General features: G+C 36.0%; 1 protein-coding gene across 2 annotated transcripts in view; it reads right to left on the bottom strand.

Moving 5' to 3' along the window:
* ASCC3 (activating signal cointegrator 1 complex subunit 3) overlaps positions 1-21,911 on the bottom strand; it is a 352,215-nt gene that overhangs the window by 234,695 nt on the left and 95,609 nt on the right. For both annotated transcript variants that reach the window (XM_088840691.1, XM_088840692.1), the window contains 2 exons: positions 13,528-13,728; positions 12,949-13,089 (listed from right to left, as the gene is read on the bottom strand). In XM_088840691.1, the coding sequence (XP_088696817.1) occupies positions 12,949-13,089; positions 13,528-13,728 (342 nt within the window). The remainder of the gene's footprint in view (positions 1-12,948; positions 13,090-13,527; positions 13,729-21,911) is intronic.

Raw genomic sequence — 21,911 nt, 5'->3', positions numbered from 1 at the left:
GGAATAATCAGACAATTCTGAAAAAGAACAAAGTTGGAGAACTTATATTATCTGATTTCAGGACATACAGTATATATAGTATAGCAGTCAAGACAGTGTAGTACTGGCATAAAAATAAACATATAAATCAATGAAATAGAACAGAATTCAGAAATAGAGCCATATATATAGTGAATTTAGTTTTTAGTAATGCTGCCATGGTAATTCAAAGCAGAAAAAATAAACTTTTCAACAAACAACAGATATACTGAAAAAAGAAAAAAAGAACCTCAACTTGAAATTCTTACACAAAAATTAACTCAAAATAGACTGCAACCTAAAACCAAAACTATAAAATTTCTAGAGAAAGCTATAAAATTTCTGGAAGAAAACATAAGAAAAAAACTTAGGTTTGAGAAATATTTTTAAAACAGCACACAAGTATGCACTATGAAGGATAAAGTCAGTAAGTTAAAACTATTAAAATGTCAAGAGCTTAATTTTCAAAAGACAGCATTATAAACATGAAAAGGTAAGCCTGCTAATGGGAAGAAAATATTTGCTGAGCACATATCCAACATAGGACTTCTATTTAGAGTCATGCAAACTCTCATGACTCAATAGTAAGACAAACCACCGACATAAAATACTTCAAACAAGACAAATGACTTGAAAAGATACATCACCAAAGACAGCACACACAGATGCCAAAAAGACACGTAAAGTATGCTCAACATCATTCAGTTCAGCCGCTCAGTCGTGTCCGACTCTTTGCGACCCCATGAATCACAGCACGCCAGGCCTCCCTGTCCATCACCAACACTCGGAGTTCACTCAAATTCATGTCCATTGAATCGGTGATGCCATCCAGCCATCTCATTCTCAGTCGTCCCCTTCTCCTCTGCCCCCAATCCCTCCCAGCATCAGAGTCTTTTCCAGTGACTCAGCTCGTCGCATGAGGTGGCCAAATTATTGGAGCTTCAGCTTTAGCGTCAGTCCCTCCAATGAACACCCAGGACTGATCTTCTTTAGAATGGACTGGTTGGATCTCCTTGCAGTCCAAGGGACTCTCAAGAGTATTCTCCAACACCACAGTTCAAAAGCATCAATTCTTCAGCAATCAGCTTTCTTCACAGTCCTACTCTCACATCCATACATGACCACTGGAAAAACCATAGCCTTGACTAGATGGAGCTTGGTTGGCAAAGTAATGTCTCTGCTTTTTAATATGCTGTCTAGGTTGGTCATAACTTTCCTTCCAAGGAGTAAGCGTCTTTTAATATCATGGCTGCAATCAGCATCTGCAGTGATTTTGGAGCCCAAAAAAATAAAGTCTCTCACTGTTTCCCCATCTATTTCCCATGAAGTGATGGGACCAGATGCCATGATCTTCGTTTTCTGAATGTTGAGCCTCAAGCCAACTTTTTCACTCTCCTCTTTCACTTTCATCAAGAGGCTTTTGAGTTCCTCTTCACTTTCTGCCATAAGGGTGGTGTCATCTGCATATCTGAGGTTATTGATATTTCTCCCGGCAATCTTGATTCCAGCCCGTGCTTCTTCCAGCCCAGCGTTCCTCATGATGTACTCTGCATATAAGTTAAATAAGCAGGGTGACAATATACAACCTTGACATACTCCTTTTCCTATTTGGAACCAGTCTGTCGTTCCATGTCCAGTTCTAACTATTGCTTCCTGACCTGCATACATGAAGCAGGGCAAAGGCTAATAGAGTTTTGCCAAGAGAACGCACTGGTCATAGCAAACACCCTCTTTCAACAACACAAGAGAAGACTCTACACAGGACATCACCAGATGGTCAACACCGAAATCAGACTGATTATATTCTTTGCAGCCAAAGATGGAGAAGTGCTATACAGATAGCAAAAACAAGACCAGGAGCTGACTGTGGCTCAGATCATGAGCTCCTTATTGCCAAATTCAGACTGAAATTGAAGAAAGGAGAGAAAACCACTAGACCATTCAGGTATGACCTAAATCAAATCCCTTATGATTATACAGTGGAAGGAGAAATAGATTTAAGGGACTAGATCTGATAGATAGAGTGCCTGATGAACTCTGGACGGAGGTTCATGACATTGTACAGGAAACAGGGACCAAGACCATCCCCATGGAAAAGAAATGCAAAAGAGCGAAATGGCTGTCTGAGGAGGCCTTACAAATAGCTGTGAAAAGAAGAGAAGTGAAAAGCAAAGGAGAAAAGGAAAGATATAAGCATCTGAATGCAGAGTTCCAAAGAAGAGCAAGGAGAGGTAAGAAAGCCTTCCTCAGCGATCAGTGCAAAGAAATAGAGGAAAACAACAGAATACGAAAAACAAGAGGTCTCTTCAAGAAAATTAGAGATACCAAGGGAACATTTCATGCAAAGATGGGCTTGATAAAGGACAGAAATGGTATGGACCTAACAGAAGCAGAAGGTATCAAGAAGAGGTGGCAAGAAGACACAGAAGAACTGTACAAAAAAGATCTTCACGACCAAGACAATCACGATGGTGTGATCACTCCCCTAGAGCCAGACATTTGGAATGTGAAGTCAAGCGGGCCTTAGAAAGCATCACTACGAACAAAGCTAGTGGAGGTGATGGAATTCCAGTTGAGCTATTTCAAATCCTGAAAGATGATGCTGTGAAAGTGCTGCACTCAATATGCCAGCAAATTTGGAAAACTCAGCAGTGGCCACAGGACTGGAAAAGGTCAGTCTTCATTCCAATCCCAAAGAAGGGCAATGCCAAAGAATGCTCAAACTACCACACAATTGCACTCATCTCACACGCTAGTAAAGTCATGCTCAAAATTCTCCAAGCCAGGCTTCAGCAATACATGAACTTCCAGATGTTCAAGCTGGATTTAGAAAAGGCAGAGGAACCAGAGATCAAATTGCCGACATTCATGGATCATGAAAAAAGCAAGAGAGTTCCAGAAAAACATCTATTTCTGCTTTACTGACTATGCCAAAGCCTTTGACTGTGTGGATCAACATCATTAGGGAAATGCAAATTAAAATCACAATGAGATGCTACTGCAAAGTCACTAGAATAGCTTAAAGTTGAAGTATTAAGGAGGATGTGAAAGAACTGGAATTTTCATACATGGCTGGTAGGAATTTAAAGTATTGCAGTCATTTTGCAAACAGTTTTATAGTTTCTTAAAAATTTACTATGCATCTGCCATAATCCCAGCAAGTGTACTCCTAGGTACTTATCCAAGAAATGAAAGACATATGTCCACAAAAACGAATATACAAGAATGTTCATAGCAGTGTTATTTGTAATAACCAAAAACTGGAACAAAGGCACATAACTATGAAAACTGAATGGATAAACAAATCACGATATGTCCATGCAATACAATATTACTCAGTGGTACAAAAGAATAAACTATTAACACATGCAATAACATGGACGAATATAAAAATAACTACATTGAATGAAAGAAGCCAGATTTTTTATAAAGCATACACTGTACTATTCTACCTATGGAAATTTTCTTTATTGTAAACGAACTTTTATTTTAATGACAGAAAGCATTTCAGTGGTTGCCTGGGGATATGAGTGGCAGATGGTGAGAGACAGATTACAAAGAGATGTGAGGAATCTTTTCGGGCTGATGAATATGTTCATTATTTTGACTGTAGTGATGGTTTCACTGGTATCACATGTCAAAACTCATTAAATTGTGTTCTTTAAATATGTACATTTTAGCACATTAGTTATACCTCAATAAAGCTGAAATAAAATGTTTAAAGATCAACTAACACACCTGCATTAAATATGACATATAGTACTATCTAGTGCTTTCCGTAGAATATAATTATTATTTTTCTTTCTGGTGAGAAAAGATTCAAATTTAGGAACGAATGAGTAGCTTTAATTCTCTTATATATATAAAAAAAGATCAAACAACATAAAAGCCTTCTCTTAAACCAAGCCTTCAAAAAGTTTTCTCCCAGAATCAATTCCACAGATTACTGTTCTGCCACAGGGGTAAATCAAAAGGATACTCTACTTATAATACTACCAAATAAACACCACTCACACTTAACTACACTGTCACTTCTAACACTGGAGGGAAAGCCATCATTTTTTTCCTTTTCTCCTGGATTGTAACAGCCAGGCCCAGTTCAAAGCGTCAGTGTAGCATAAATCAAGTGTAAACTCTGGGATTATTTCTCATGAAGTACAGTGGGTTAGGAGAATAAAGAACTCAATGAAGATGCAGAAAGAAACTAACATTTGTTGAAGGCCAACTACGTACAAAGCTGTTAACTTCAAAATATCTTTTATATGTTATATCAAATAACAACAGTGAGACACTTAGAATATTTTAGTCTTCTTTAACTTAAAGGAACAAAGTACTACATAACAAAAATGTTTTTAAGGCAAATAGGAAAAACCAGGTATTATTCTTTTAGACTAATTAATATCTTTTGAGGCTTGGCCCTGCCGTAAACATGACTGATTCCACATACAAAGCACCAAGCCTTACACGCTATAGATAAGGTACCTAATATTTCTTTAAAATAAAAGAAATATTTTCAATATATAGGTGAGACAGCAATGAGAATTACGGTATCATATTAAAGTACCAAAGAAAATAATTTTTATTCTTCTAAATATAATGTATCCAAAATAAGGTTGCATACAAATGCGCTTTGAATAGTGGAGAAAAAAAAAATTATAATTGGAACACCAAGAACTAGATGACTCATGGCACATCCTATGAGTAAGCCTAGGAGAGTCCATCACCCATCAACAGAAAAGACAAGGAACTCTTTCAAGGAAACTAGACCCTACAAGTTAATGCTTATGGCTAAAAGTGAGCAAGAAGACATTTACGGTAATGTGGATGATAAATATGAACGTAAAGGAAACCCCTTAACCAGGAGCTCATGAAGAATAAACTTAAAAACTAGAAGAGAAAATTTTTTCTTCACTATATCAATTTAGACTCTGAAATATCCTATTTGGTTCTTTTCCCTCAATATTCAATCTGCTATGAATAAGTAAATAAATGTTATTTTTAAGTAAAAGTCATCAGAAGTACATAATTAACACATATCCAATAAAGGGAGTGATCTGCAGCCATCAAATATCATGCAGTATGAACTAATCCTTAATAATATACAAAAATATTGGAAAAATTTAACAAAATAATAAACAATTAATTTTTAACATTATACATCCTTGTCTAGAATAGGATATATACTAAACTCTATAATTATCTTTATTTTTAAAACTATTCTACAATGAGCATGTTATCTTTTGGAATAAAAAAAATGTAGAGTAGAGGAATTTTCAAAATAAATTTAACTTTTAATTCACACTGACTTTAAAAAAAGTGCCACAAAACTCCAATTAGAAATGTAAAACTATGCAACAAAATAACACAGAAAATGACCTGTAACATACAATGCAGTTTAAAAACATGTGATCTAACAGTATTTATCATAATACAAACAGGCATGCCCAATAAGGTTGTGGTGATTTTGATTATCCACGGACCAAGACAGTAAATATTTCTATGTAATGAATTTAAATTAACAAAGGCTCAAATAAATGATGAATCCAAATACAATTGGTTTCCTTTAGGAAAGTTATTTACGGCTGTAGTAGCACAAAGCTCTGCAGAAATAAGATTTCATATATTTCCAGTTTTGATATAGGAAAGATAATTCTTTTTACAATAATGTGAAAATGAAAACAATACATCTAAGAGAAGCTATTTAGATCAGTCACAGAAATTACAGAAAACACAGTTTCCTACAAACCCTAAAATTAGCCAGCTCGGCACTTGCATTTTAGGTTTATAGCAACTTTATAGTTCTGTGGCAGAGTTTGAGAAATGGGCCTTTTTGACAACAATTTCCTTGAAGAGTGATTAAAGCACTCGTAACAACAAAAAACTTGCTTTCAAATCAAGAAGTAAGAAATTGCCCCAACCTAACAAGATCTCACGGAGAAGGCAATGGCAAGCCACTCCAGTACTCTTGCCTAGAAAATCCCATGGACGGAGGAGCCTGGTAGGCTGCAGTCCATGGGGTTGCAAAGAGTCAGACACGACTGAGCGACTTCACTGTAACTTTTCACTTTCACACATTGGAGAAGGAAATGGCAACCCACTCCAGTGTTCTTGCCTGCAGAATCCCAGGGACGGGGGAGCCTGGTGGGCTTCCGTCTATGGGCTCACACAGAGTCGGACACGACTGAAGTGACTTAGCAGCAGCAGCAGGCCTAAGACCAGGCTAGAGATACACAACATGAATGCAGCAACAGAAAATTCAGTCAAAGCCACAAGAGTAGAATTCTGAATATCATAAAGATGGCATTTCAAATTTACCAGGAAAATTTATAAAGAAGGTGATGATGAAATAGTTGACTTTTCTTAGGTTAAAAAAAAAAAAATTAGAATTCTGCCCTCACAGAAATAACAACTAAAATTCAGAGATTCAAGACTTAAATGTGAAAAACAAGTTTGAACTCTACTAGAAGAAAAATATAGAAGAAAGATCTCATAAACTTGGGTTAAAGTATAGGCATTCCTCGTTTCCCTGCATTTCACTTGCTGTGCATTGCAGATACTGTGTTTTTTTTACAAATGGTGAAGTTTTGTGGCAACCCTGCACTGTCAGATGATAGATAGCATTTTTTAGCATTCAGTTCAGTTCAGTTCAGTTCAGTCGCTCAGTCGTGTCCGACTCTTAGCGACCCCATGAACCACAGCACGCCAGGCCTCCCTGTCCATCACCAACTCCCGGAGTTCACTCAAACTCATGTCCATCTAGTCGGTGATGCCATCCAGCCACCTCATTCTCTGTCTTCCCTGTCTCCTCCTACCCTCAATCGCTCCCAGCATCAGAGTCTTTTCCAGTGAGTCAACTCGTCGCATGAGGTGGACAAAGTATTGGAGTTTCAGCTTTAGCATCAGTCCTTCCAATGAACACCCAGGATTGATCTCCTCTAGAATGGACTGGTTGGATCTCCTTGCAGTCCAAGAGACTCTCAAGAGTCTTCTCCAGCATTACTAATTTTAAAATTAAGGCATTACATTATTTTTTAAGACACAGAGCTATTGAATAGGTAATCATCTACAGTAGAGTATAAATAACTTTTATATAAATTGGGAAACCAAAAAATTCATGACTTGCTTTATTGTGGTCATCTGGAACCAAACTGGTACTGTCTCCAAAGAATGCATGTAGTATTTCCAAGAAAATAAAATAAACTTCTTGTAATTTTAAGTCTGGATGGATAAGACAGATTAGACACATTTCATCTCATCAATTATTTATTACATCTAAAAATCCTAGATAAAATACATGAAACAGACATCAGAAGACTCTAAAATTTGAAAAGAAGTGAAGAGGGATCTCGGGATTCAACAAATAACATGGCAGTGAGTTCCCTCGGGTTTCTTTCGTTGGCCTCTATATATCCCAACCATTTCCTGAAGAAGCTCAAAATGAGATAGCAAAAAGGGTGCAGAACCCACTCCCAAAACAAAATAAAACACCCAAGATCCAAAGATACTTTTAGATACTTTCTCTAAACAAAGTACTAATGAAGGGCAGCCCTGATGAACAGAAACATTTTTATAACACCAGAGTTAGTGCCAGGAGAGAAGAAACCTTTTCCAAAATTTCTGACCAGCATTTTAACTTGAGATTCAAAAGAATACTGCATCTCTGATATTAGGAAAGAATGCAGAAGGGATAATCTGAATTGAGGAAATAATGTAAGAAAAAGTGTGACTGCTCCATGGAACCACTGAAAAGCAAAATGAATATTAGAAAATAGCAATTTATCCTGATAAAGCATACATTTGGGGGCGAAGTTTGAAATTAATGGTCGGTATAGAATAATGAAAAATAGTGGATTTATGTTTTCACTGATGACCTTACTAAACTGTTTAAAGTTGCTCTTCAGTTGAACAACAAAGAGGTGTCTGTTCCCTACACAAACTATTTCTCATGACTAATAAATCTTAGAAGTATACAATTCTCTCTTGTAAAAGGAAAATTTATATCAAATCTCAATAAAATCATAACTTCTGCTTGACCTGACAATCCCTGCTAAGTCGCGTCAGTCGTGTCCGACCCTGTGTGACCCTAGAGATGGCAGCCCACCAGGCTCCCCCATCCCTGGGATTCTTCAGGCAAGAACACTGGAGTGGGTTGCCATTTCCTTCTCCTGACAATCCCTAGTGAACCACAAAATAGGTTACATCTCACATTATATTTAATTTATACAAGATTCTTAACAAGCTAGGTAGTTGCGGTTAATTCAGTAAGCAATAAAAAGCTAATGAAAGTTTATGAGCAAGGAAATAATACGATCAGAACAGCATGACAGAGAGCTTGCAAAATGAGATCAATTTGCCTTCCCATACTAAAGTAAAATAAAATAAATGACATTGAAAACATATTTTTAAAATGACAGGGAAAATTTAAGATTACATTTAATTGTGTAAGTCATCGGGAAACAGTTACCAAAAGAAATATAGAATGGGAATCATTAAAAAACTATTAAAAATTCTAAAAGTGGAAAGTAAGAAAAGCAGGAAATTAAAAATTCAAAAAAAGTTGAGTGTGTCTGCATTCCTACATGCCCTGCAATATTCCTGTTTTGTTCTCTCTACAGGCCAATCTCGAAGGCGGTGACAGCAGTGCAGTCTATTAATCTGTAAAAATGTGAGACTACATAGAACGATAGGGAGGAAGAGGTTAATAACTATACAGTTTCAGGTCCACAAAAACGACCGTCACAGACAGTAGGAGTACACTGAAGGAGAATGAAAAGCAAGCATAAAACAGGAAGCCACTAATAAACTATTACTGTGGCCAAGCACACGGTTCCTGCCCTTACTGAGTTAACAAATATTGCCAAAGCATACAGAGCAGATCTAGGGAAGTACAGAGATGAGCAAACGAGAGACAAAGAGATGGTAACCAATCTTCTGAAAATATAATACATAAATCGAGATAGATTTTTACAAGTTTTGCTTTCTGTATGTATGAAATGAAGACACTACTCAATAAGGTTACTGTAATGACTTAGTGAGAATGTATATATGCACTTACTATAGTGATTGGTCCATAATTTGCATTCAAATGTTATATCTCTTTCCATAAGTATTCTTTCATTATCATCAATAATGGAACTGAATATGGCCCAATAGCAATTAAATTTTATTTGAGAGTGGTCCAAATTTCTAAGACCAGATCCAAAAGTATGGACTTGGTGGACTAGGTATTATTTTATGAATATAAATGAATGATGCTATAGGACTCAGGCAAGAGAAAACAAAGTACTTACAGAGTTCAAACTGAGTTTTTTAGAATGGGTAAGATTTGGACAAATGTCAATGGATAAAGGAAGATATGAAAAAGAGAAAATGCAAGATGAAACTTACTAACCAGAAAATTCATTTGAGAAAAAGTTGAGTAAGGCGATTTTAGAAAAAGCAAAAACGGTCTGGCTGAAGTCTATATTAGAAAATCATTAAAAAGGCTGAACATTAGGCTGGATGTAGATTATGAGGGGAATCCAATGTAATATACAAGGAGCTTTCTCCTAAAGTAGTGGTTCTTAAAATGTTTTGCCTTTGGGACTCCTTTGCACTCTTTAAATTACTGAGGCTCCAAAAATCTTTTTTTTTTACTTCCTGTTAAATCTATCAATACTTATAAATTGAAACTAAGAAACCTTTACAACACAAGAATACAAAGTACTCATTCTATTAACTGTCATTAATGATGAAAATCACATGTAGCCTCTGGAAAACTCAACTGTATTCTTGTGAGATAATGAAAGTAAAAGAAAATAACGTCATAATATTGTTACAAAAATGCATTTTAACCTCTTTGATCCCCTGAGGAGTCTCAGCAAATTCTGGGTGTCTCCATATCCATTTTGATAATAGCCTTTCTATAGCAATGAGAATGACCAAATCAATGCAGGGAACTCTCTTCGTTTTTTTAACCAGTCTGTTATTGGTATGCAGAAAGGCTAGAGCAGAAAGATACAGAGGAAAAGCCCTAGATGTGGCATAGCAGTGAGTGAGATAGGATTACCACAGCCAAACTTACCACTTACAGAAAATTTCATAAGTCTAGAATTTCAAGTAGCAAAAGAGGAACAAACTGACTTAATTTCTTCCCTTAATTTCATTGTACCACTTTTTCCCTTGCATGGACATACCATACCCTCATTTTACTGATTTTCTTTCAAATATTACCAAGTTCCTTTGATATCCTGGTGGTTTAAATCACCAAGACCACCACCACCAACAATAAATTGTGTTAGGCAAAAGTGACATGTTTTAGCAGAAACTTATCATAGACTTTGAAATTTGAAAACTTGGAATCCAGTTCATTCTACCTGATTTACTAGAAATGGGATCCTAGGCAAGAACTGTTACCTCAGTAAGTCTCACTCCTCAAGAACTGCAGTGTTACATTTGCATTGAGTGATAGGTTATGAAACTATACTGAAGAAAAATAATTATGCTAAATAAAATGATGCCTTTAAGTAAAATAAAAATTTTGCATATTTTATAGATGATAACATTAACACATTCTTATGGTCGAAAACACAGGGGGAAAAAAATCTTCCATAATCCTACCACCATACATAACTACTATTAATGTAATTATTCCTCCTGATAGTGTTTGGTTGTTATATAGAATAGATAATTATATTAACATAAAGAGTTGTTTTTGTATTTTTTTTTTCTAAACTTTAATTTCTAAGGTCATTACAAATTCCCAGAAAACATAATGTTAAGGAATATTTTACTTCATCAAGTGAAATATCATACTGTTCAACTAGTCTTCTATTCATAGATATTTAACTTCTTCTTAATCTTTGCTATATATTTTTTAAAATATTACAGAACACTGCTATTGTTTAGTCACTAAGTCATGTCTGACTCTTTTGTGACCCCGTGGACTGTAGCCTGCCAGGTTCTTCTGCACATGGGATTTCCCAGGCAAGAATACTGGAGAGGGTTGCCATTTACTTCTCCAGGAGATCTTTCTGACCCAGGGACCAAACCTGCATCTCCTGCATTGGCACGTGGATTCGTTACCACTGAGTCACCAGGGAAGACCCTATATGAACATGCCTGTATATAAATATTAAGATTTGACTTTTTTCAAGACTGTCTATGAAAAAAGAAGAGTGTCGACAAAAAGTAAAAATAACAACTGGCAAAACTGACCAAAATGTTTATTACAATGTACTCTATCCTTATCAAGTCCAAAATACATTCAACTGGAACTTGATTTTTCTATCTTTGCTATGTGTTTCACTGTACCCAGTTTTCCCATTGTTGGGTTGGATTGTTGCATCCCAAAATGTACATCTACCCAGAAATTAACCTTATTTAGACAAAGTATCTTTGTGGACATACTGAAGGTAAGGACCTTCAGATAAGATCATATGTATTAGGGTAGGTCCTAAAGAGTGTTCTTAGAAGAGTAGGAGGAAAGATATGCAGGAGAAGAGTCCATGTGAGAAGGAGGCAGAGACTGAGTGATGTGTGTACAGGCCACAGAATGCCAAGCACTGCCAGCAGCCACCAAAAACTACTAGAGAGACGTGAAAAGGATACTGTATCGAAGCCTCCAGAAGGAACTAAATCCCACCATCACCCTGATTTCAGACTTCTGACCTCCAGAACTGTGAGAGAATTAAGTTTCTGGTATTTTAAGCCACAAAGCTTGTGATAATTTGTTATGGTAGCCTTAGGACCTGAAGATAATCTCCAATCACATTTTAAATCAATGCCTATTCACTGTTTCAAAAGTCTCATCACCTATTTTCCACTAAATTCCCCTGAATTCTCCCATTAATATTTGGTTATATAGTATTTTATTTTTTAAAGCACTATGAACATCACCTTACTTATATGTTGCATCCAATACTGATAATCCAGTTGCAGTTCTAATATAGTTTTTGTTTAGTCAGTCATAATAAAAGATCCTCGCAGGCAGAGATTGTATCTTAGATGCCTTAGTTGTCATACATTTCTCTTAACACAGTGCTATATACAGTGCATGATTTAATGGTATCCTATTTGCTAACAAAAAGATGACTAAAAACCTTTTTATATACATTAATTCATCTTCATGAATAGTTCAGAATACTTATGGGATCATTTAAAGGTCTATATACTTTCCTGCTCTTAAAATATATAGAAGACCTGAAGCCTGGTCTTATCTACATCCTCACTGCCTATTGTTTTAAAACATCAGTATTTGTATTGAACAAAAAATGTTATCACGGTAAAATTCCACATGGTAAGTCTCGTGGGCTTTAAAATTTTTCGGTTAGGTTTAAGAAATATGTGTTACGCAGCGAGGCAGTTAAGATAAATGTGTTGTAGCAGACAGTTTGTTTTTTTTTTAATGGTGTTAGACTTGAATTCATCCAGTTATTGTTTGAATGAGGGTGGGTGGGTAGAAGGATAACAAAATTACTGTTAGTGTTTCTTTCCTTAAGAAAAAAGATGTGAATCCCAGACTTATTTCAGGGAAGCCTTTGAAGCTAAGATGGACATAAGTCTAAATTAAATATATGTATGTTTCATTATATTGCTCTTAAAAGACTACTGAGGTGGCAGTTTAATTCTTAAAAACAAAATGAAAGCATAAAAAAAATAAATAAAAGATCAGTTATCTATTGTCAATGACTTAAATATCTAACTAGGAATCTAACAATATTCAAGATACAGCAAGAATTATGGAAGTTAGAAGGGATATAACAGAATAAGGCACCAGTAAAAACGTCTTCTGTAGATGCAAAGATGTGGTTACATCAAAGGAAGTTCACCATGTAATATTCACATTACATTTTATAGTTACTTAAGTAACAGTTGTTTAACAATTTTCACAATTACCTGGAAAAAAAGAATAGTATTAAACAAACAAAAAAATCTAAGTATACAACATACCTGAGTTCGTAAAATTTCATTTTTTGACAACTGCATGTCACCAGTCAATTCTTTCACAACGATGCCCAGTGGCTCCAGACGTTTGCTGAAGTAATTTGTCATTTCAGCTGCCAAGGCTTTCATTGGAGCAACATACACAATCTGCGCCCAAGAAATACTAGCTTGATGAATGAGTAAAACTACAATGTCATTTGTTTCAAAGAAGTCAACGGAAGTCATATTTATTGTGACATGATTCTAGTCACTTATGGTGAAAAATCTTAATACTGATAGATGAAAAATACTTATCTTTGTTATATAAGTGTACAGCTGTTTAAAGAACTATGGAATGTTTATATAGCATCATCACTTTGAAAATTGGTGCTTTAAAGCTAAGTGCATTTTGATAGCTTTCACAGGGGTAGTGAGACTTTCATAACACAAAGAGGTATTGCCTAAAAGCAATGAAGGAAACCATGCAGCATTCTTTATATGACTTCATTTATAATATCCTTAAAAACAACCAGATATCAGACAACATGTACAATTGCAAAATGGTTTTAGATTTTATAATTTAAAAATCTGTTGTTCAATTCCTACCTTAAATTCATTCTTTTTGATAACACCTTGCTGAAAATGTTGGCGAATTTCATGTAAAACTGTAAGCATCGCAATATTGGTTTTTCCAGCTCCAGTAGGGGCACAAATCAGCATGTTCTCATTGGTGTTGTAGGCAGTTTCAAACACAATTGACTGGATTCTATTGAGTCTCCTCATTCCTTTAAAAGCCAGCTGTCCAATCTAAAAAAAAAAAAAATATATCCACGATAAAATGAAAATGTGAAGGTCCCACACAAAACATTAAATGCCATCTTTTTTGAATTAAAAAGAAAGACTAATTTATTTAGTCTCTCATATCCTATATTTAAGCTGTATGCAGTTGAGAACAACTCATAACTATTGCATAATTCTAATGCATCAGGGAATTGAAACTCACTAAATTTGAACTTCCAGATGTTCAAGCAGGTTTTAGAAAAGACAGAGGAACCAGAGATCAAATTGCCAATATCCAATGAATCATGGAGAAAGCAAGAGAGTTCCAGAAAAACATCTATTTCTGCTTCATTGATTATGCCAAAGCCTTTGACTGTGTGGATCACAATAAACTGTGGGACATTCTGAAAGAGATGGGAATACCAGACCACCTGACCTGCCTCCTGAGAAACCTGTATGCAGGTCAGGAAGCAACAGTTAGAACTGGACATAGAACAACAGACTGGTTCCAAATAGGAAAAGGAGTACGTCAAGTTTGTATATTGTCACCCTCCTTATTTAACTTATATGCAGAGTACATCATGAGGAACGCTGGGCTGGAAGAAGCACAAGCTGGAATCAAGATTGCCGGGAGAAATATCAATAACCTCAGATATGCAGATGACACCATCCTTATGGCAGAAAGTGAAGAGGAACTAAAAAGCCTCTTGATGAAAGTGAAAGAGGAGAGTGAAAAGGCTGGCTTGAAGCTCAACATTCAGAAAACGAAGATCATGGCATCTGGTCCCATCACTTCTTGGGAAATAGATGGGGAACAATGGAAACAGTGAGACTTTATTTTTTGGGGCTCCAAAATCACTGCAGATGATGACTGCAGCCATGAAATTAAAAGACACTTACTCCTTGGAAGGAAAGTTATGACCAACCTAGACAGCATATTAAAAAGCAGAGACATTACTTTGCCAACAAAGGTCCATCTAGTCAAGGCTATTGTTTTTCCAGTAGTCATGTATGGATGTGAGAATTGGACTATAAAGAAAGCTGAGCGCCAAAGAATTGATGCTTTTGAACTGTGGTGTTGGAGAAGACTCTTGAGATTCCCTTGGACTGCAGAGATCCAACCAGTCCATCCTAAGTGAAATGAATCCTGAATATTCATTGGAAGGACTGATGCTGAAGCGGAAACTCCAATACTTTGGCCACCTGATGCGAAGAGCTGACTCACTGGAAAAGACCCTGATGCTGGGAAAGATTGAAGGCGGGAGGAGAAGGAGACGACAGAAGATGAGATGGTTGGATGGCATCACTGACTCAATGGGCATGAGTCTGAGTAAACTTTGAGAACTGGTGATGGACAGGGAGGTCTGGCATGCTGCAGTCCATGGGGTCGCAGAGTTGCACACTACTGAGCGACTAAACTGAACTCAACTGATCATCACTGTCATATGTCATCTTTGTCTCTTATATGAAGTTTCTAAAATACTATGGCAAATGAATGTTGCAATTTCCGGTCTTTATAGACTAATGACAAGAAATATAGAGTCCACTATTCCTAGATTAGAAATCTGATCATGTCACATTCCAGCCTGATTATTTTCTCAGACTTCTCACTGTCAATTTTAACTATACAGAATACACAGATCCTTTAAGACACAGAAGGTACAGCAAACGGGACCCTTCAAAATGTGAACCCTTGTTTATAATCTTCTACTACCACTATCTATACATACTATTCTCTGGACATTCTTTGTGCCTTTGTACTACTTATAATGCCTTTTCCAACCTGGAGAAATTCTTCATTATCACTTTAAGTTCAAATGTAATCTCTGCTGCTGCTGCTAAGACGCTTCAGTCGTTTTTGACTCTGTGAGACCCCATAGATAGAAGCCCACCAGGCTCCCCCATCCCTGGGATTCTCCAGGCAAACACACTGGAGTGGCTTGCCATTTTCTTTTCTGATGTAATCTCTGGTCCCCTCCAATTCCACACATAATTATTTATGCATTTATATTTTTCCATAATTCAAAAAATTTAAGGAAACTCCCATTTCTCTCAGCAGCTAGACATTCCATATAACCTTCTTTATATATTGTCATTATGATCCTTACCTACAAACACTGAAATAATTTGTTTATATGTACATCTGGCCCACTGGATCAAAACTAAGAATTCAGTTTTATTACTCTTTGCATTACCGTAGTACTTACTGAGTTGTCAGGAACATAGTAGGCCTATAAATACATTTTTACTGATTGATAAGTCAGTTGAATAAATGCGGGAAAACAGTATAAGTTTTAAAAAGATACACACTTCATACACAATATCTTCCAAAGGAAAGTAAACTGGATTTAAGCAAAATATGTAGTAGTTCTAGAAAAAAAAAACACCCTATAGTCAATCTTGAATAAGAAACATTTTCTTTGTTCCTAAAGGTTACAGTTCAATCAAGAAGTAAACTAAGGCATCAGAAGAAAATACTGACAAACAAACCTATTACACGTGGAGGTTTATAGCATTCTGTTCAACAATCATGTATTGATCACTTAGACAAATATTACTATGCTAAGCACTTATATAAATATTCTTTCTCTTAACAAAAGTTCAGTTCAGTTCAGTCTCTCAGTCGTGTCCAACTCTCCATAACCCCATGAATCACAGCACACCAGGCCTCCCTGTCCATCACCAACTCCCGGAGTTCACTCAAACTCACGTCCACAGAGTCGGTGATGCCATCCAGCCATCTCATTCTCTGTCGTCCCCTTCTCCTCCTGCCCCCAACCTTTCCTAGCATCAGGTTAGAGAGTGTCTAAAATGATCCTTACAACATATTAGTTTGTGGTTTAAAGGGGGAAAAGGTGATAGAATTATATTACATTAGTTTAGCTGTCTATATTAAAGATACAAACTATGTGCTGAGGTATCTGAGGGAGAGTTTCAGTAAGCAGAATGCTGTTTCAGGCAGAAGGAACAGAGTATTAGAAAGATACCTTGTTAAAAGTTAGTAGTTGTATGAAAGAGATGGGAGGAAGGGGCAGCAGAGATGATGTAGATAGAACAGCAGGTGATGACCAGACTAAGAAGACTGAACTACTGTAGAGACTCTTTATCTCTAGATTTTCCTGAAAGACTGCACGGACGCAGAGGAAACTGAGGTCTAAAGAGAAGTTAAACAACTCACTCAAGTCCACAGCACTAATAAACTGTGGAAGAGATGAGACCTGAACTGATTTTCCCTTAGCTTCAATACAAATTACCACCAAATATGGATGCTGTCTAAAATACCATCATATAATGATTTTTTCCAGTTAATAACTCTATATTCAAAACCACTTCAAAAGTATCCTTAAAATATTGTTGCACATATGATCGCCGAAGAATTGATGCTTTTGAACTGTGGTGCTGGAGAAGACTCTTGAGAGTTCCTTGAACTGCAAGGAGATCCAAACAGTCCATTCTAAAGGAGATCAGTCCTGGGTGTTCATTGGAGGGACGGATGCTAAAGCTGAAACTCCAATACTTTGGCCTCCTCATACGAAGATTTGACTCACTGGAAAAGACTCTGATGCTGGGAGGGATTGGGGGCAGGAAGAGAAGGGGATGACAGAGAATGAGATGGCTGGATGGCATCACCAACTCGATGGACATGAGTTTGAGTGAACTTCGGGAGTTGGTGATGGATAGGGAGGCCTGGCGTACTGTGATTCATGGGGTTGCAAAGAGTCGGACACGACTGAGCGACTGAACTGAACTGATACACTCTTTACTAGTAACATACCATGCTGATGAGAAAAAGCCAGTTACCCCAAAAAACCCACAAAAATTTATAAATTACTTTAAGCAGCTCACGTACTGCCCCCTTCTTCCAAGTTTCTTTTTTATTTAAAATTTAGAAAAATGAATGAAACAATTTTCATGAAAAAACTTGTCAGTGAAAGAATAAAAGGAATGTGCAGAGACAGCAACCATAACTTTATTTAAAAATATCACTACAAGATTCAATGTACTTCAAATTAATTCTGTGAGCTAATGGAACATGAGATAATTAAGTTAAAGCTCATTATGCATAAGGAATTTCTTGTACTTGAATAACATTCAAATTATAGTCACAAATATCTTAGGAAAACTAAAGATTAAAGAAGAAGAAAAGTGTGACTATATCAAAACTCTACTCAAATTTTGAACTATGTAATAGTAATATTCATCATTTTATTTATACATCAAACATCCACTAATGTCTAATTAAATGGCACTAAAAATCATTGCTTCCAAATATTTAATATCCTTCTAACTCATGTATTGACTTCTTATGCTAATGAGTATAAAAAGTTAAACTGTAATTATTTTTCTTAGTATGTTAATATTTGCTCTTAAACAGAAAACTAAGTATCTCATGGCTAATTTATCATAAACGCTTTATGTTTAGCTCAGATAGTCATTCTAAATAAGTACCATTTTCCCTTTTAGTTTTATTAGGTATTCTTAAAACATTATAATCAGTAGATGAAAATGTTACAAGTTTCATCCTAAATCCAATTGTCTATGCATATTTTGGATTCATCATACTACTAATCTCACAGAAATGACATGGCTCATATATGCAAATCAATAGAAAGTATATGTTTCTAATATACTTTACCAAACACTAGCTACACAGACTGCTGTCAAATTCAGGTTTTATCTTTAAAAAATACTCTGTGTAATACGATTTACCTGGAAGAACAAAAATGTACACTAAACATACTATATTACATGTTTATAATAATCAAATTTAGGTACTACCAGTTAAAATGCATTAACTGGGTACCTAAGACGAAGCCAAGATCATGTCACCCCTTCCAAGTTAGTGTATGTATCATAAGCTTAAGTTTTAAACAGTAAACATCAATTTTAGCATATATTTAGGAAAAGTCATATAGATACCAGAGACATATATTATATAACTTTCACAGTTTAAGTTTCTTCCAGTTTTAGATAGCATGTGCCTTAGGCTCAAAATTTCACAACTCAGTACAGTTAGTCCAAGCTCTATATGCTGGAATCCACTGCTCTCATAGTTTTTTACAAACCATATTCCACACTATAAACTGCTTAGCCATGGAATATATTCTTCTTACTAAGATGGAAAACAGCAAGATGCACAGCAATATTATACTACTTTTCTCAAAGATGGTAGGAAAGCAACTATACATCAATAAATTTTTTTTTAAAAGATGATAGCAGAGGGAATAGGGAATAAGAATCTACTATTTGTATATGCTTAGTATTTAACATTAAAATATGTTCATATTTTCTTGTAGACATTCTAGAAGGACACACACAATCTAAAAGAGTGATAGAAGAAGTTAAGGATCTGGGCTGAGAGGGGACAAGGATAAATTAGAGAGATATTTTGCTATTTAAAGATTTCTAGTTTTTACAATGTGATAATACTTACAGAAGAAAAAGATAACCGACATGCACAAAGATAAACAACTGACTTACTTAAAAAAACAGAAAAACTAAAGATGGGTCTGATTAATTTGTGATACCTAAATGAGCTCTTAAGTATTGCAAAAATATTTCATATTAAAAAATTCTTCTCACTATTCCTAGAGTTTTACCCTACAGAGAGAAAAAGGAAAACTGAAGGACTTCCCTGATGATCCAGTGATAAAGACTTTGTGCTCCCAATGCAGGGGACATGGGTTCACTCCCTGGTTGGGGAATTAAGATCCCACATTCTGTGCAGCATGGCCAAAAATATTTTTAAATTTTTAAAATAAAGTTAAACTGAATTACCCTCCTGAAGTTTCTTTAAATTAAGTCCTATATCCCTCCTCTCACTGTCTTCCTCAACATTCTCTTTTTTGGTCTTAATATGCTGAATTCTTCAAAGGCTTTTCTCTATCACAAGTTGAGGAATAGAAGAAACAGCAGATTCTCTTCCTACAGTATCTAATACCTATAACATTAGATCAGGGACCTCACCCAAGATGCTACGGTTTCATCAAAAGTCCAGATCTATTATTAAATGCAAAGCCTAAATTACACCCTGCTGTTATCTCAAATGTACACTCCCACTTGTTCATCATGCACTGAACTCTGCCTAGCAAGTGACAAGCTGCTGCTGCTGCTAAGTCACTTCAGTCGTGTCCGACTCTGTGTGAGCCCATAGACGGAAGCCCACCAGGCTCCCCCGTCCCTGGGATTCTGCAGGCAAGAACACTGGAGTGGGTTGCCATTTCCTTCTCCAATGTGTGAAAGTGAAAGTGAAGTCGCTCAGTCGTGTCGGATCCTTAGCGACCCCATGGACTACAGCCTACCAGGCTCCTCCATCCATGGGATTTTCTAGGCAATAGTACTGGAGTGGCTTGCCATTGCCTTCTCCGAAGTGCCAAGCTATCAGGGCTTATATTCTGTCTTGAAGAGCTAAAGGTGGAGCAGGTGAACCTAGGCCACCAGGAGTTTGTTAGGCCCCAACTATAGCTCTACTACTACACACCTCCACACCACAACCTTTCAAGACCTGCACACTGCTTCACTGATTGCTAACGCCAAACTGATGATCTGTGGCAAGATCTGTAGATGTATATGTTTCAAAACAAAACCTGAAATGTTATTTTTAATACTCTTGAATTATAGATAAATCCAGAAGTTAACAAATTCCTTATTATTTAAATTGGCAGGTAAATTATACACTAGTTCATTTAATGATAATAGTACCAGTTAGCTAGCATTTCTATTGAGCACACACTGCATATGAGGCTTTGCTTTAAGGGGATTATTTCTCTCAGTATCCAAAGAAAACCCATGAAGTAGGTCTTTTTTTATGATCCTTATTTTAAAGATAGGGAAACTGGGCATGGAGAAATTGAAGACTGTGCCCTAGGACAAATGGCCAAGAAGTAGCAGAGCAAGGACTGGAACAAGTTCAGATTTTAAAGTCCAAGTTAAAAACTTATAAAGTTTATTGATTTCATTATTTTTTACACTTTTATTCCTTATGCTGCTACTGCTAAGTCGCTACAGTCGTGTCCGACTCTGTGGGACCCCATAGATGGCAGCCCACCAGGCTCTGCCATCCCTGGGAGTCTCCAGGCAAGAACACTGGAGTGGGTTGCCATTTCCTTCTCCAATGTGTGAAAGTGAAAAGTGAAAGTGAAGTCACTCAGTCTTGTCCTACTAGTAGCGACCCCATGGACTGCAGCCCACCAGGCTCCTCTGTCCATGGGATTTTCTAGGCAACAGTACTGGAGTGGCTTGCCATTGCCTTCTCCTTAATGATCTTTTTAACCAAGTATAACTTAATTTTATAAAAATAAAAATATACATAGATATAAAATATAAAAATATAAAGTCATGAAAATATTGACCATACTAATAAATAAAAGCAAAATACAGTAAGAATGATTTTTAATCTGAGTATTTAAGACTTTTTAAACTGGATTATTCTTGTAATTTTTATGTCTTCATATGCATCATACATGTTATTTTTAAATGATCAACACTGAGAAATCTGCATATCATTTAGCCTAAAAATTCCACTTCCAAAAAATTTACCTAAGTTAACTAACTGAACAAGAATGCCAGATTAAGCTCAAAGATATCTGCTAAAATATTACTTATAATTTAAGAAAAAGATAATATAATTTGAATGTACATAAACAGGAGACAAGCAACTCATGATGCATTCTTTATGAATTACAGTAGTTATATAGGATGTTGTTGTTTAGTCGCTAAGTTGTGTCTGACTCTTGCAATTCTATGCACTGTGTCCTGCCAGCCTCCTTTGGCCATAAGATTTCCCAAGCAAGATTACTGGAGTGGGTTGCCATTTCCATCTCCAGGTGATCTTCCTGACCCAGGATTGAACCTTCATCTCCTGCTTGGCAGGTGGATTGTTTACCACTTAGTCACCTGGGAAACCCTGAATAGGATAAGGAAGATATATATTCTTACAAAAAAAACACACCTAAAAGGGGAAAACAAAATATGCCACAGAACAGTAACACAATTAATTAAACTGTTATACAAAAAACTATGAAATGATGTATATCAAACTGTTTCACTGGATCTGGGATTATAAAGGAATTTTACCTTCTGTGTAATAAGTTTAGATATTACATTTTAGATATTATTTTCTATAGAACAGATTTTATAATCAGATTCACAAAAATGCTTTTCTTGATACATAAAAAAATATTTATCTTGAGGAAAAACAAAAAGGGAAG

The sequence above is a fragment of the Moschus berezovskii genome, chromosome 10 (assembly GCF_049115385.1).
Source record: "Moschus berezovskii isolate FMDL1 chromosome 10, NW_MosBer_1.0, whole genome shotgun sequence".
Classification (NCBI taxonomy): Eukaryota; Metazoa; Chordata; class Mammalia; order Artiodactyla; family Moschidae; genus Moschus; species Moschus berezovskii.
This window is presented reverse-complemented; position numbering and strand designations above follow the sequence as displayed.